General features: G+C 47.0%; 1 protein-coding gene across 4 annotated transcripts in view; it reads left to right on the top strand.

The window, feature by feature from the left end:
* Positions 1 to 15,725, top strand: part of ENOX1 (ecto-NOX disulfide-thiol exchanger 1) — a 409,938-nt gene that overhangs the window by 356,897 nt on the left and 37,316 nt on the right. For all 4 annotated transcript variants that reach the window (XR_016212892.1, XM_089303638.1, XM_089303637.1 and 1 more), the window contains 2 exons: positions 7,647 to 7,754; positions 12,272 to 12,328. Coding sequence is in view for 3 of the 4 variants with exons in the window: in XM_089303638.1 (XP_089159764.1) it covers positions 7,647 to 7,754; positions 12,272 to 12,328 (165 nt within the window). In the remaining variant the exon portion in view is untranslated. The remainder of the gene's footprint in view (positions 1 to 7,646; positions 7,755 to 12,271; positions 12,329 to 15,725) is intronic.

Genomic DNA, 15,725 nt, shown 5'->3' with positions numbered 1-15,725 from the left:
ACTGCACTGGCTATAGCCAATATTTGAGTAGTTCATACCACCCTAAATTAAATATCTTATATGTCTTAGCCAGCATCATGTGGGCAGGTACATGATGTTGGTTCTTTGACATAGTGGGGGCCGAGGGTTGATGGAAGGAATGAGCAAATGAGAGTGAGCAGATTCTTTCAGAACTGAACATAGAGCCAAGCGCTGGGGAAATCCTGAAACAAAGGAGAGACAAAGACTCACACGTGTGTGAGTGTGTGTGTGTGTATGTGTGTATGTTTCCATCACTCTCAGTATGCTTCTACCTGGTGTCATGAGTTCACCTGACCCACCACCAACTTAAATTTGGAAAGAGTGCCTGCCTTCCACCACCATGGAAGACACATGATCAGTGTTCTGATTAAAGGCCCTCTCCATTTTATGCCAACCACCACCTCCATCCCTCAGCCACCCACCATCCTGCCCCCCGAGTCATCCCAGTTCTGTGAATGGCAGCTTGTGATGAGATGTTGCTGGTATATTCCACCTCTAGAGAGTCTCTGTACCGTTTTCTGTGACTTTCGTGGAATCTAACCATAAATAATACTACCTACATGAAGTTCATCATGGCTACAAAATTATGTAAGATTTAAGGGAGGGAAAAAAAAGATAAGGAAGGGGTTATACTTGCTAGAGGAAAGTGGAATCCGCCACGCAGCCCCCAGAAGTATACATGGTAGCTGTCTCTGGCCCCCTCGCTGCTAAATGGGAATGATAGTGAGTGCCTAAGTAGAAATCATTGCCAGGAGCACTTTAAGTTTGGCACACCTTGATGTCCATTTCAGATGGACAGTGCAGTGAGCCTGGCAGCATGGAGAAGCCACAGTATGCGGCGGGAAAATGGAGCTGTGCAGGTGGCAATTCTCGCCCAGAGCTAGGGTCCATGACCTAACCCCTGTGTGCCTATGATTCTCCCGTCCACACAAATGGAAATGTGACCTCGCTCATTCTGGGGCTCCAAATAACATTGGCAATGCAAACTGCACTTCTCAGAGACCCATTACACTCGCAGGGCTGCAGCCCCAAAGTATATTACAAATGATCCTGTTAAGTCAGTGGCCTGGAAATATCCAGATGTGTCAGGTACAGCATTTATTTACCTGCCTATCGTCCGCGCAGTGTTTCCACTTGATTGACATATGTATAATTGTCTAATTGGAACACACTCCGTTATAACCACCAACGAATGTAATCGTGCATCTGCTTAATGCCATACGCTCAAATGTTAAATTAAAATTATGCTGTAGTCAGCCAATCCAACCAAGAGACTCTTCTGATTAAGTTCTGGCTGCTTGGGAACTTCTGTAATTGAGGCACTTTGGTACTTAAAAACCCAAACTGGAAAGAGTCCTATGCCATCTCATAAATTTCCAGGGAAAAGGACCAGTGAAGCTGACTTAACTTCTCTAGTTGTGAACTATCTCACTGTTTTTATAGGGCAGCCAGTCAAATGAAGAATAGCAGTGTTGAGTCACCACTGATTTGAATACTTAAATATCAGATTCTCAAGTTTACACTTTGTAAACAGAAGAAGCATTAATTCTGTAGAATGCAGGAAACAGCCAAGGAGTACTGTTTTAATTTTTTCCTCTATTGGTGGTTTTGTTCCTTTTTTTTTTTTTTTTTTGGTGGAACCTAAACAATAAATTACATAATCAAAAACTCATTAATTGGGTTTCCATAACCTTTTAATAGCTGCTCTTACTCACATTAAGAAGGATTTCTGACACTTCCAGAGCAATGGATCAGGGTGCCTTAAATGGAGCAGCTATTTTCCTGACAGTTTTATGTGTCCATATGTTTATAACAAGAAATTATTCAGTTTTGTTTTGTTAAATCAAATGGTTTTGCTAAATGGTTTAATCCCTTCATTCATAACCTGCAATGTGCAAAATATAACCTAATCATTGACACACACACACACACACACACACACCCATTGGTGGGTAGTATTCTCTGGTTGGGGAGACACAGGGCTGGCATTGTGTGGTGCAGCAGGTTAAACCACTGCTTGCAAGCTAGCATCCCCTATGTGCACTGGTACAAATCCTGACTACACTTCCCATCCAGCCGCCAGCTGCTGATGGCCCTTGGGAAGGCACAGAAGATGGCCCACGTGCTTGGGCCCTGCCACCCACGTGAGAGACTTGGATGGAGTTCCTGGCTCCTGGCTTTGGCCTGGCCCAGGCGTGGCTATTGGGGCCATTTGGGGAGTGAACCAGCAGATGGAAGATCTCTCTCTCACTTTCTCAAAAAATAAATAAATAAGAGAGGAGAGAAAAAAATGTAATAAAAAAGAAATGTGATATATCATAGAAAATGCTTTGAGGGCACGGAAAGTAGATGAACTGACTTCCTCTTCATCGAGGAAGCACCCAAGGCTACTGCTTATAATTGCATACATTCTGTCCCAAACAGGGGCACTCGGCCAAGGGTAAGTGGAATGAAATCCAGCCCCCATTTCCCTGTCCAACCATGTGCCCTGGGGAGGGAGTTGTGTATGCATGGAGGATGGGGTTCTCTTGAGTTGCACAAAGGCATCAGCTGGGGCTGGCCCAAGTGCGGGCTTAGAGAATGAGCAGGATTCTTGCAGGCAGAATTCCTGGCGGTAAGCTTGTCATAAGTCATGACAAAGGACCTGGTGTGACTGGGGAAGGGTGAGAAGTTCGGCGGTTTGGCTTTATTTACAGGAGTTAGGGGACTAGCAGTATTCTGTAATGGATGAGAACCCTCTCAAGCTGAGGTTGTCAACACTCTCAGGAGTGTAGAGGGGAGGGGTGTGGGAATATGCAAAATCTAGAAGATAGGAGTTGCAGCCCGAACCGTGACAGCAAGGATGAGATGGAGAAAAGCTGGAGGAGCAGGCAGAGGGGTTGCAGGCGTTGGAGGGTGAGGACAGAGCCAGGGTCGACTTCAAGGTTTCAACTCTGGATACCAGAGGGCGAGCTTTGGGTTGGGGGGGTGGGGTAAGGAGAGGCGTGGGTGCAGAGTATGTTAATAGTGACCGTGACCGTATAACACACAGCCCACTAGGAGTCTCAGGGGTGGTAAGAAAGCTGCAATGTCAGCTTTGTACAGCACCAGCACATGTGAAGGATTGGGCATGGATGGGCACACCTGCAGAGAACCTGTAGCCAGCAGCAAGGAACCTGGCACACCAGGTGGCATTTAGCAAAGCGCTGATGGTTCTGGTGGAGAGGGGTGGGGAACATCCGGCCTGTGGGCCATATAAGGCCGGTGAGATCATTCGGTCTGGCCCTGTCAGACTGAAACTCGAAATTCAATAAATGTATAGCAGGCTCATTTTTCAGTTGATCATTTTGTATGGGCTGTGAGTGATATTGTAAGCACCCAAATAGCCCTTGGCAGAAAAAAATGTTCCCACCCATGGTAGTGAAAGAGTTTGGGTGGAGTACTAGGGGTTGAAGTCACAGTGTAGTAGACTGAGGATGTTAAAGTATTGAAGGAGGCTGATTTACATCCCTACTTTCACATTAGAATGGACTGTGAAGGTGTTTTATAAAAATTATCAATGTCTGGGTCTTACTACTATATAGTCTCAGGTAACTGGTCTTCCGCCAACTAAACAAAATGCTAACATGGATGGATCTTAGAACATAATTTTATTAAAATTACAGTAAACTGTAATTTTATTAAAAATACAGTAAATTGTGTTGTTGTGGGTAAAGCTGCCACTTGCTATGCCAGCATGCCAGCAATCCCTATGGATACTGGTTTGTGAACTGGCTGCTCCACTTCTGATTCTGCTCCCTATTTATGGCCTGGGAAAATCAACAGAAAATGCCTCAAGTATACTTGAGCCTCTACCACCCATGTGGAAGACCTGGAAGAAGCTCCTGGCTCTTACTTTGGCCTGGCCACGCCCCAGCCATTGCAGCCATCTGGGGAGTGAACCAGTGCCTGGAAGACCTATCTTTCTCCCTCTGTATCTCTCTTTGTACCACCCTCTCTCTGTGTAACTCTGACTGATAAATAAGTCAACCTTTAAAAATAAAGTATAGTAAACAACAGGAAATAGGACAGTATTATATCCATAAAAATACACACAAAAGGATAGCAATATATACATTTCAGGAAAGCACACTCAGATGAAAAGCTAGATACTAAACCATGAAAATGATTGCCTACGTGTGAGAAGACAGGGAGTGGGGATGACAGAAAGATATTTTATTTAAAAAGTGTATTTCCAAAGAAGAATCAAATCAGATAGGATAGAAGCTTAAATGGGAAACGGAGTCAACAGAAGGGTGTGTGTGTGTGTGTGTGCACACGCGTGCACGTGTATATTAATGGAACGGAGAGTCGTACATGTTGTACACGTGTGGATGGAATGGGAGACTCCAGTGGACTTCTCTCTCTCGTTTGTTCCCAGTGTTGGTAATAACAGCTGAGATAGTCTTGTACAAGTGTTATTGCTTGCTTTGTCATGCTCCTCTGATCTTGAGTTGGTTTAATTTTTTCCCTCATTTCCAGAGCAGTGTATGCTCCTTACAAATACACCAGAAAATGGATGAGTGAAACCAAGATTCATAAACCCTCTTAGGCTGACATGGCATCCAGCTCCTTCTCTATGACTGTTTAAAAATTAAGTGAGACCTTATTGATGCTTTTTTTTTCCTGAAGTGCCTTGTGAGCTTCCTCTACACGTGTTCAGAGACACCTGGGCACCCTCCTCCTTTTTAGTGGCCGTACCGTGCTCTGCTAGACTCGTGCATCCATGCGTCACGAATGCATCCTCTCCCCTTCTCCTGACATCCCTTGTTTCTAAATGCTGCTGCTTCAACCACTGCAGTGAGCAAAATAAGCTCTGCCTACCTCTGAAGACACTTTCCCGTGCTTCCCCTGACTCACTTTAGAAAGGTTTGATGATTGCAGTTGAGAACGGTCTGATGAAGGACAGATGCACTCATCATCCCAAGCCAACACCAGTGCCCCTCGGGACTGAAGGAGCCAGGTCATCCCCAACTGCTTCAGGTTCTTGTCACTGAGCCAGAGGATAAGGCAGGCCCTCTGGTAGCTGCCCTTTGATTAGATGATGGACAGTTAAGTCACATCAACTGTTGAGGTGGACCGTGGGATGTGCAGTTACCTCGTACGTGATGATGCTATGAGCGGGTAACGATATGGGGGCCACTGAGTTTAGAAAACTGTTAGCAAATCACTGTTTATGCTAGGAAGGCAAAGCAGTTTTTCTTTAAATTATTGTTTGTCTAAAAAGCAGAAAAACAGAGAGAGATCTCCCACTCACTGATTCACTCTCCAGATGCCCACACAGCAGCCAGAGCTGGGCCAGGCGAAAGCCAGGAGCGTGAAGCTCAATCTGTATCTCCTGTGTGGGTGGCAGGAACCCAAGTACTTGAACCATCACCTGCTGCCTCCCACAGTGCACTTTAGCAGGAAACTGCTCTCAGGATCAGAGCCAGGACTTGAACCAAGGCACTCTGATGTGGCCAGACGCCACCCCACCCCACCCCCCCACCCCCCCCGCAAAGCACAAGCCAGCCCAAAGGGGAGCACAGTGTGTTTTTCTGAGTACTTCCTAGTGCCCAAACCCTCTCCCTCCCCCCCAAAAAAACCAGTCTTTTTGAGGTTTTAACTTAATCCTTCCAGTTGGTAGGTTTAAGCATGAGAAACCCAGTGTTTCTTGGGGCCCTTTCAGTGAGCAGCTGGCCAGGCCAGCCTGCAGCCAGCTTGCAGAGGCTGTGAAGAGGCAGCCTAGACGTTGGTAGCAGGTCACTTTGTGGCAGGAACACACAAGCAGCTCAGAGCATTATGGCAGCTCTGGTTAGGCTGCTCTGTCTTTTTCAAACTAGTCCTTTGCTGTAGAGAAGCTTTGCATCGACATTGCTGTTGCCAAGGTCTGTTTGGAAGCCCTGGAGTGTTTTTCTACAGCCCATGTATATATTAACATATAACCATGTCCCAAAGAATTAGTGCCAGCCAGTGCCATGCGCCTAGCAGACAAGCTAAGCAGCCGCCTGACTTACAGTTGGTAGGGCAAGGAAAGCTCAAGGCTTACAAAAATCCCTTCAGTGGCCCTGTTTAAAAATAGCAGTGCAGGCCATAGCTTAGTGTTTTGACAGCTTATATCAGCAGTTTTCTAGGCTGATATATTGATTGCAGTTTGGACCTCAGTCCTGCTGATCTAATAAAACATCCCCGTCATAACAGAGAAAGTAAAAGGATCTTTTGTGGTGCCAGCCACTTGGGGAAGTAGCTTTGCAGAGCCACCATGAAGCTCACTTTACTGTACTGTGTAAAATGGACTGAAATTGGACCGCTTGTCTAATTAGGTTTATTTTTAATTATTACTTAATTTCTTCATCCGGTTTGTATGTTTTCTGTTAATACCATGCTGCATATTTTTTATAAATATGCATGCACATTTGTTTGTAGAAATTAAGGGCAGCCTCACAAATACTTAAAACAAGCATCGCACATTACTATCACAAACAGGGAGGGCATGGGACATAGCAGGTTAAACTGCTGCTTGGGGGCCGGTGTTGTGGCTCACTTGGCTAATCCTCCACCTGCGGCGCCAGCATCCCATATGGGCACTGGGTCCTAGTCCCGGCTGCTCCTCTTCCAGTCCAACTCTCTGCTGTGGCTGGGGGCTGGGGGGGGGGGGGGGAGAGCAGTGGAGGATAGCCCAAGTGCTTGGGTCTTGCACCCGCATGGGAGACCAGGAGGAGGCACCTGGCTCCTGGCTTCAGATTGAAGTAGCTCCGGCCATAGTGGCCATTTGGGAGGTGAACCAATGGAAGGAAGACCTTTCTCTTTGTCACTCTCTCACTGTCTAACTCTTTCAAAAAAAAAAAACTGCTGCTTGGGACGCCTGCATCCCATACTGCAGTGCGTGGGTTTCAGTCCCACCTCTGCTTCTGATCCAGCTTCCTGCTACTTATGCACCCTGGGAGGTAGCAGATGATGGCTTAGGTACTTGGCCCCTGCCACTCATGTGGGAGTCCTGGATGCAGCCCTGACTCCTACTTTAAGCCTGCTGCAGCCCTGACTGACAAAGATAGATATTTGGAGAGTGAACCAGCAGATGGAAGATCTCTTTCCCTCTCTCTCTCATTCTCTCTTTCTCTGCCTTTCAAATAATATAAACAATAAAGTTTTTTTTAAAAAAGTTTTTTTCTTTTTAAATCATAGCCTATTAGTGTGGCAAAAATCTGCAGTTTTTATGCCTGCAACACCTGTGACACCAGCATCCCATGTGAGCACCAGTTTGTGTCCTGGCTGCTCCATTTCTGATCCAGCTCCCTGCTAATGCTCCTAGGAAAAGCAGCAGAGGATACAGCAGCAGAAGATGGCCCAAGTGTTTGAGCCCCTGCCGTCCTGCCGTGTGTGTGTGTGTGTGTGTGTGACTTTCAAATAAACAGTAAATTTAAAAAAAAAAATGTTTCAAAAAAATCCCATAATTCTGATGATGCTTGGTGGAGAAAATGCACACAAAGCCAGCTCAGCCGATACCTGGATTAACCTGTAAACTATGTTAAAACACTCTCCTACTAATTGGGAATGTGTGTTTTGAATATCCCAGAATGCCCTGGCCTCCAGTCCTACATGGCACTGACCATCCTTTCCTTTCACAGCAACTGCTCACCATCCAGGAGGAGTTAAACAACAAAAAATCAGAACTGGAGCAGGCAAAGGAAGAACAATCCCACACACAAGCGTTGCTAAAAGTGCTCCAGGAACAAGTAAGTGAATGAAACCGCTCTGATTTAGGAATCGACTCACACCTCCCCAGTGCACACCGCCTAGCGTGTCACCCGGGCAAGCATCACCGACGCTCCCAGGCAGCACCGTCAGCCCCCGCCCTCTCAAGCCTCCTGGCAGCGGTGCCAAGTGCAAATGTTTGGGGTCACTCCTTGCATCTCTTTCCCTACCCAGGCCCCATGTAGACTGCCCCCAAGCCTGCCTGTGTGGTATGCAAGTTCCCACCAGAAGACAAATGAATTTGGATAAAGTTTTAAAGTACCAGCAATTCGGATGCATCACAACGGAAGCAGCTCGTTTCCTCTTTCATCTCCCAGGGAGGAAAATGAGTTGAGCACAACCCACTGCACGCCCGCAGACACGCAAATAAGGAGGGCTGATTCCCAGCAGCGTTCAGAAAATATCTGCCGAGCGCATCGGGCCACTTGTGGAAGCACAGTGAGCACCAGGTCGTTCATACGACTTTTTGTAAATCTGCTCGGTTCATTCCGGCTGCCTTTGATACTAAAGCGTGGCCTGACATTGATAAGTGGATCAGAAAGTATTGTCTTAGAGGAGGGTGAGAGGGATCTCTGGGCAGGCAGCGGAGTGAAATCCAAGCCCTCCATTTGCTCCCAAGGAGCAGCGAGAGCTCTAGCAACCTCTCCTATTTCTAGCCTTCTCCTGTGCCAACAATGTAGCAAATGGTAATTAGAAGAGGGGAAAAAAAATCACATCATGGTAACTCATATAGAGTATAGTACCTCTGCGGGAAATCAAAACGTAGGCTGTTTTCCATTTTTCATGGGTGCACTGTGGTTTATGAGCTGGTTGTTTATACAATATAAATAACCTCAAAGGCGATATCGTAGGAAATACAAAGCAGGGAGAGAATGACCTGCAACGCAATCACTTTACAAGTGGTTTAGAAAAATGGTTCAGGATCAAGAAAAACCATCTTTTTAGTTATTTTAGCTATTAATATAATTTTTTTAGTTATTATCCCCTAAAAGTCAAAAGGAAAAAAATGAAGGAGTCAGAAATATTTAGAGAAAAATGCTCTATAAAACGAGTAATTATCTGACTAACGCAGATTCGGTAACAGACACTGAGGCTGCATCCGTAGGGCTTCAGATAAGCCAGATGGAATGGAGAGCCGCTGCCCCGACGTGCCGGCCAGCAGACCTGAAGTCACCGTTGTGCCCACCGCAGCTTTGCCGAGGGACCCCCAGCCCTGTGGGCAGATGGGGTCCACGTCTGTCCCCTCCTCTGTTCCTTTTTGTAACTTTAGCTGGGGTGCAGAGGAGTGAATTTCCGTCTACTCTAGATGACTCACTTCCTTGATTTTGATGTAAAGTCCAAAATACAGTCACAAAAATGGATTCAAATTCTGCAGAAAGTCCTGGCATCTTCTCGTCGTGCTGTGCCCATGTAAAGAGCAAAGCATACACATATCCCCACCCCCGGAGTGGGTGGAGCATCGCACTGCATTCTAAATAATTTAAAGAAAACTGAAGAGAATTCAGAGAAACCACAGTCCTGAAGGACCCAGAATACACCTCTCAGAAGGCAGCACTTTTCAGTCTTCAGTGTTAACTTCGTTGGCGGATGGCTTTTCCAAGCAAAGGCACCACCAAGCCCGGGATACATGGCGGCCAAAGACATTTGGATGCTTCTGGCACCACCAGCCATGTCCGAGAACCCTGCTGGTCTCTGCCCAGGCGATGTGCAATGCGTATGGTCCCCTATCTCCCCGCAGCCACCCCCACATGCAGCTGTACACTCCCTCACCTGCAAGAGCATTGCCTCACTGTTACTGGGCCCAGAGAGGAGGGTGGTTACAGGAGAGAGTCTCTTGGGTTCTTGTCTCCAGCCTACTATAGAACTAAAAAGCCTGGAAGCAATTTGCAAAGAGGCAGAAACTTTTATTAGACAGAAAAGAGACTTTTATTTGGTTGTCAAATGACAGAGGAAGCATCTGGTCCGAGAGGAGACCAGGCGGGACACTGGCTTTGAGATAGTGTCTCGGATTATCAAGGCATTACTCTCTGTTCATTGGGCTATCCTATTGGGGGTGCCCATTAGATGGGGGTTTCACATATGTATGTTGATTAGCTTCGGGCTGTGAAGATAGCAGAGGTCTCTTAGAGATGGCCTGTCCCCCTCTTAGGGGCTCAGCCCCCTCCTCTGCTAGCTCTGGGTGAGAGTGCACCCACCCTGAAGATGTGATTTAAAGCCCAAGGTCACACATGCAGCACAAGACCGGTTAGTCTGGAGACAAGCTTTCCAGCCATGCTGGCAGCCTGCTTGTGAGGAACATTCTACCTATGTCTGAGGGGCCCCCAGGCCCTAGCCCCACTGCACAGCCTCACTTATAATAGCTGGCTTTGGACCCATGGAGAGTAACTACGTGTGTAAACACTTGTCCTGTGCATGCATGGATGTGACGGAAATGACAGCCACCAGACATGCACACACACACAGCCCAGGATATACACACCCTCGTCTGCAGACTTGAGATTATGCTATTCAAAGCAGCTGCCACTTGCTGGAAACCCTCACACGAAAGGACTGGTCTTGAAGGCAGATCCTTCCCACTCCCCCCAGGGAAGGCGGCCTCATTCCCAAACTCCATAGCCTGCCCTGCTCCAGGTACCTCCAGGCCCCACTGACTTCTGCCTCTCATCTCCTTGACAAGGACGGGAGCTTCCTGCTACTGGGGCTTGTTCACAAGATGTTCCGCCCGACCTGGGAGGGAGGAGCAGCTGGAGGAGGGAGCAGAGCAGAGCAGTGGGGCAGCTGCTGCCAGCGGGGCTCTGCTGGGGGAGAGCGACCGCCACGTGCCCCTGGCAGAGAGGACTGCAGAGGGCACCGCGCCCAAGGACAGGAAGTGCAATGGGAGGAGAGTGCAAGAAGGCACAGAGCTGGAGAATGATAGGGAGCAAAAGTTCATTCACAGGAAGAACAGTGGGCACGCGGACGCTGGTGAACAGGCCGAGGAGGAAGGTACCGTAACACGTGGTGGCCCTGAACTTCTGCCCAGAAAGCACAGAAGCCTCTGGAAGGACCCCGCCGTGACTCATGGCAGCACACGGGACAGGACCTCAGGTGGGATGAGCAGAGGAGGTTGAAGAAGAGGACAAGACAAGGGCCACCTGCGGGCAGAACCCTGAGCTGGTTTCTTCCCAGATGCTGCGCTACGTTTAGGTCCTGATAATCGATGGTGTTGCCATGTCTGCAGAGCACCTTTTCCCAGTCCTGTGCATCATGTGCTGCCCACGCCCCTTTGCATGTTACATGTAGAAGTATCGGGGATGTAGCCCTAATGAACAGTGGGCAGGTTTTTCTTTTCCATCAATGGAAGTGACATGGAAATGAGTGTCTGATCTTGAACCAGAGGTCCAGATAGATCAAGAGAGAGAGGGAGATTATACCAGCTGTCCCATGCTTACATTCTTCCTATCACCGTTGCTTTGACAAAACCCCTACCTTGGCATGGAGAGGCTCTGACTTTCCTACTGAGTTCAAGATCGCCTTGAAAAACCTAATGCACCTTGCAATTTTAATATTTAATTTAAAATATTTAAATTTTAATTTAGATTTTTAAATTTTTTTTTAAATTTAAAATTAGAAAGAGCCAATGTTCTAAATGAAAGACATTGAAGGCATACATGCAGTTGCTTTGAAATTTTAAGTATCTGTTTCCCACCATGAATGCTTTATCCTAAGCCAGAAAAAGATGATAGAGGAGCTGCAGCTTCCTACGCACAATAAGCCAGGAAGAAATTCTGGCAAGCAGCCCAAGTCCACTTCACCCTTCCCCCCTTACTCTCTGCCTCCAAATGTCTGCTTTGAGTCACGACAGGACAAAATGCCAGTGGGAAGTTTCCTAAAGTCTCGTGCAGACTGATCACTCCCACGCCTTCCTAGAGAGAGAAGCGCCTTTAAATGTTCCCTGCTCACAGTCTCATCTGAGAAGTGTTGTTCTTCTGAGGCTCCAGCCACCCAGGGGATGCCTTCCCAGTCCTTCCTAGGAAGCCAGGCACCTTCTGCCCCGAGGGCTCCTGAGACAACGTCAACCGTGCAGATGTGTCCTGAGCAGGGGCACGGACATCAGCAATGCGGCACCATCCTTCACGAACCTTCATCCCCTGTGACATCATCTAGCCGGTGGCAACTTGCAAACACTGCGGGGTTTAAATTAAGAGTAAAGCAATGGAATCATGTGTTATTCTTAAAAACCAATTTTATATATTTTATGTCCATGGAACTGCTTTCCAATCTTATTGTTTAAAAAATAATGGCCAAACCCCTTTTATTTTTTGTCAGCCATCAAGTTCCATAAAATATCGGTCTCAAGCTGGCTCCGATAAGGCTTATCAGAATCAACGTGCTCTATCTGTTTTCCCATCATTGGACGTTTTATAGAATGCAATCTCAGAGAAGCCAGAGTTAACCAGATGATATACACTTAACAGATATACTCGCTGATTCTTTTGTTTTTCCTTAAAATTTGCAGTTAAAAGGCACAAAGGAATTGGTGGAGACCAATGGCCACAGTCATGAGGACGCAAATGTAGGTACCACACGCCTGGTGTTTGTTCCTTTTGTTTGATGTTGGTTGAACACAGGAGAGTGTAGCACCTCTTTTGTAACATAAAAGAAACCAGGGGGTAGGCATTTGACTCAGGGGCTAAGGTGCCACTTGGGACACCTGCACCCTGTACCAGAGGACCAGGGTTCGAATCCCTCATTCCGTTTCGATGCAGCTCTCTGCTAATATGCACTTTGGGAGGCAGCAGATGATGGCTAAAAACTTGGGTCTCTGCCACCCATGTGGGAGATCTGGATGGAGTTGTAGACTCCTAGCCCAGCCCAGTCTGTTGTAGGCATTTAGGGAGTGAACAAGCAGATGGAAGATCTCTGTCTCTCCCTGTTTGTCACTGTGCCTGTCATATAAATCAAAATAAAACTTTTAATTTTTTTTTAAATCAGAAGTCCTGCCTCTTGGCAGTTTATTATAGAGTTTGGCAATAAAAGGTGGTAGATAGGCATTGCTTGTAAGGATGCCACAAAACACACCAAGCACCAGTGTTAAGGGTAAGGGTTTACTGATGGGGGAGATCCAACAGGCAGGAGGGAAGGGGTGAAGAAGAGAGAAAGAGGGGTCCAGAGAGATCAAGAGAGAGAGACCACATGTGCAGAAAGCAAGTCCTATTATACCTATGGAGAGAGAGACCACATGTGCAGGAAGCAGGTCCTATTATACCTTATCGAGAGAGAGACCCCATGTGCAGGAAGCAGGTCCTATTATACCTTTGCAGGGAGCAGGGAAATAGGAGCAGCAAATCCCGTTATGGGAGGGCTGACACCTGTGGTTGGGCCATTTGGTCACCTGGCTTCTAGCAGTGGCGGGATGGTGGATGGGTGGGAGGCAGAGCCGAGGATGGTGTCTGGGACATAGACTGCGCCACAGATAAGATCGCCCCATTTTACTAACACCGCTATTGTTAGCTTGGTTTACCAAATGTCAATTGAAAGGTTCTTGAGCTAATCCTCACCATGAAAAATTCTCAGGCCAGTGAATTGAACCTTTGGAATGTCCAAAGATACAGAGTAACAATTTGTTGGGAGGGCAAATGGACTGAGACTTGGTAAAGGGTCATCCGCTGTATATTTTGGGTACATTTAAGAAATTTGCCGGCCAGTGACGATGGGGCGTGCTGAGACGTCCCGGAGCAGCCCCCTTCTCCCAGAACAGCCCTCGGCAGCGTTGCGTTGCTTCTGATTCTGACCCAGGACGGTAGCAGGATGCATCCCTCTTCTCGGCAGAGCGCCATGTGTCACGGCCAAGCTCCTGGCTGGCACCGTGACTTCCTCTCTTAGTGTTCGTGAATATCCAGTTGCCAGAGGGAGACAAGTATTCCTTTTGCCTTGCAAGTTCTTTAGACTCGGGTCATTGCGGATCATTGTCTGTCTGTGTCGGTTTGATGATTGTGCTTTTGTCTTTTCATGCATCTCTCTGATATCTGTGTGCATTTGATGGTCCTCATCACACAAAATGCTTACTAAGCTTTTCTTTTCACATAACCCGGAATTGGGCATGGTAATGAATGCCTGATTAAGCTAGAGCTAGGAGAAATTAATATTTCCTGTGCATTCTGGTTTTAATTACGTACAGCAGACAGCCTAATACTCAGACTACCAAAAAAAATCCCACTGAACAATTACCATTCTACCTAACAGGTGTTTACCTTGCGATGCTTACTGGTGTTCCACTGAGTTCTGGGGACATCAGGGTGTGGGATACCGAGAAATGCAAGGTTTGCTGTCTTCTTTGATGGAACTTATAATCAAGTTGAGGCACTAAGGGCACATGGCAGTATACAGGATGGGATCGGAGTATACAAGGCAAGGTAGTGGAATGTGCCGCACTTCCAAATCTGGTCATCCTGACTAACAACCTCACCTCTCTGAGCGTCCTTTTCCTCGTGTGTAGAAAGAAGGTAAAGCCTTCCTCTAAAACGTATCACACAGTAAGGAGACAGGGCCTGTGAAACCGCAGGGTTTGTTAATTGTTTCTTTGTGCTGGGTAACCAGGAAGAGCTTCATGGATCTGTAGGCTGTGGGTTTGACTCTGTTGAATGGGTAGAATCAGGAAGGTAGAGGTTGAGAGGAGAACCTGGGAGTAGGCATGGCTGTGTGCAATATTTTGGGATGAGTTTGTCTTTCCTCCGTAATATATCATAATCCCTATCCTTACCCTAGAATCCCCCCTGAGAACTCTGTCTTCCAGGGACACATTGCTGCCACATTCTCAACCAGAATTTCATATCCATTCCACATAGGGCCAGTCCCTCTGCTTTCCAGTCCAATAAGTGAGACACAGCAGCAGCATGCCTTAATTTCCTGGTCTGTAAAATGGGAATATTTCCTGCCTATCCTTGGCAAATGAGACCATGGATATGGAAAGCTTTGGAATTGTGAGGTGCCATCTGGGTGTGACATAGTAATGATTATAAGTTCATCTTCCGATTGAACTCAGTGCATTTCAGCATCAGCCCAATACAATATGTAGCCCATTGCCCCCCCCCCCACTTGGAGAACTGTTAAAAGTCCTTTATTATTAAATGGAAAAAGTGAAGTGACATCATCTTTGAGGTCTTCTGTCCCTTCCTTTGAGGTCTTTTGTCTCTAAAGGAGAGATTCTGGCTCTTGACGATGCTTCTCCTAGAGTCAGCTTTGTAATCAACTCAAAGAAATGACCATTGAGAGAATGGGTTCCAGCCAAGTGCGAGGGAGGAGCAGCACCCAGACCAGGGGAGGATGAGATATTGTGTGAAGTTACAGAGCCTGGTGGTCCTCGCTGGTCACTGCTGAGGGCCACCTCCCTCGCTGGCCAGACTACTGAGCTGAATTTCACAGTCGTTAATGAATTTGTCAGGGGTTTCCCAGCAGGTGAATTATTCCTTCTCTTTATTGTCTCTAGTTTTGTCCTTTTTCTTTTTGGCAGTTTCTCTGGCTACCCCTCACTGCAGTTATTGCAAGAAAGAGAAACAGAAATCAGTGAGTTTGGCCACACGTTAGGAGCTCTAGCAAAGTAGTTAGTGGAGATATTTTTTCAGGTCTGAAACAAAGGCCAAATCTCATCTGAAGGTTCCACCAGCCCCGTGGTGGTTGAAAGAGACAAGGCTTTCAAGCCAGGCGGATGGGATTTTTCTTTTAGTTTGATCGCTGCATGGCCTAGTGCCCAAAGCAAGTTATTCTACCTTTCTGAACTTGACCTTGCTCATTTATAAATGGGTTCAGTGAAACCTTGTACATAAACACCTGGCCTGGAGTTTGTACCCAACAAACAGAATTCCCTCTTTATGCATTTGTATTTGAGCAGGCAGGACTGTGGCAGATGAATTTCAATGTATATCATGAGGCATAAGGCCTCTGGCCCAGAGGCTGTTGACAAAGATGTATGG

This window comes from Oryctolagus cuniculus, chromosome 9 (genome assembly GCF_051225735.1).
Source record: "Oryctolagus cuniculus isolate XC-2025 breed Fujian yellow rabbit chromosome 9, ASM5122573v1, whole genome shotgun sequence".
Classification (NCBI taxonomy): domain Eukaryota; kingdom Metazoa; phylum Chordata; class Mammalia; order Lagomorpha; family Leporidae; genus Oryctolagus; species Oryctolagus cuniculus.
This window is presented reverse-complemented; position numbering and strand designations above follow the sequence as displayed.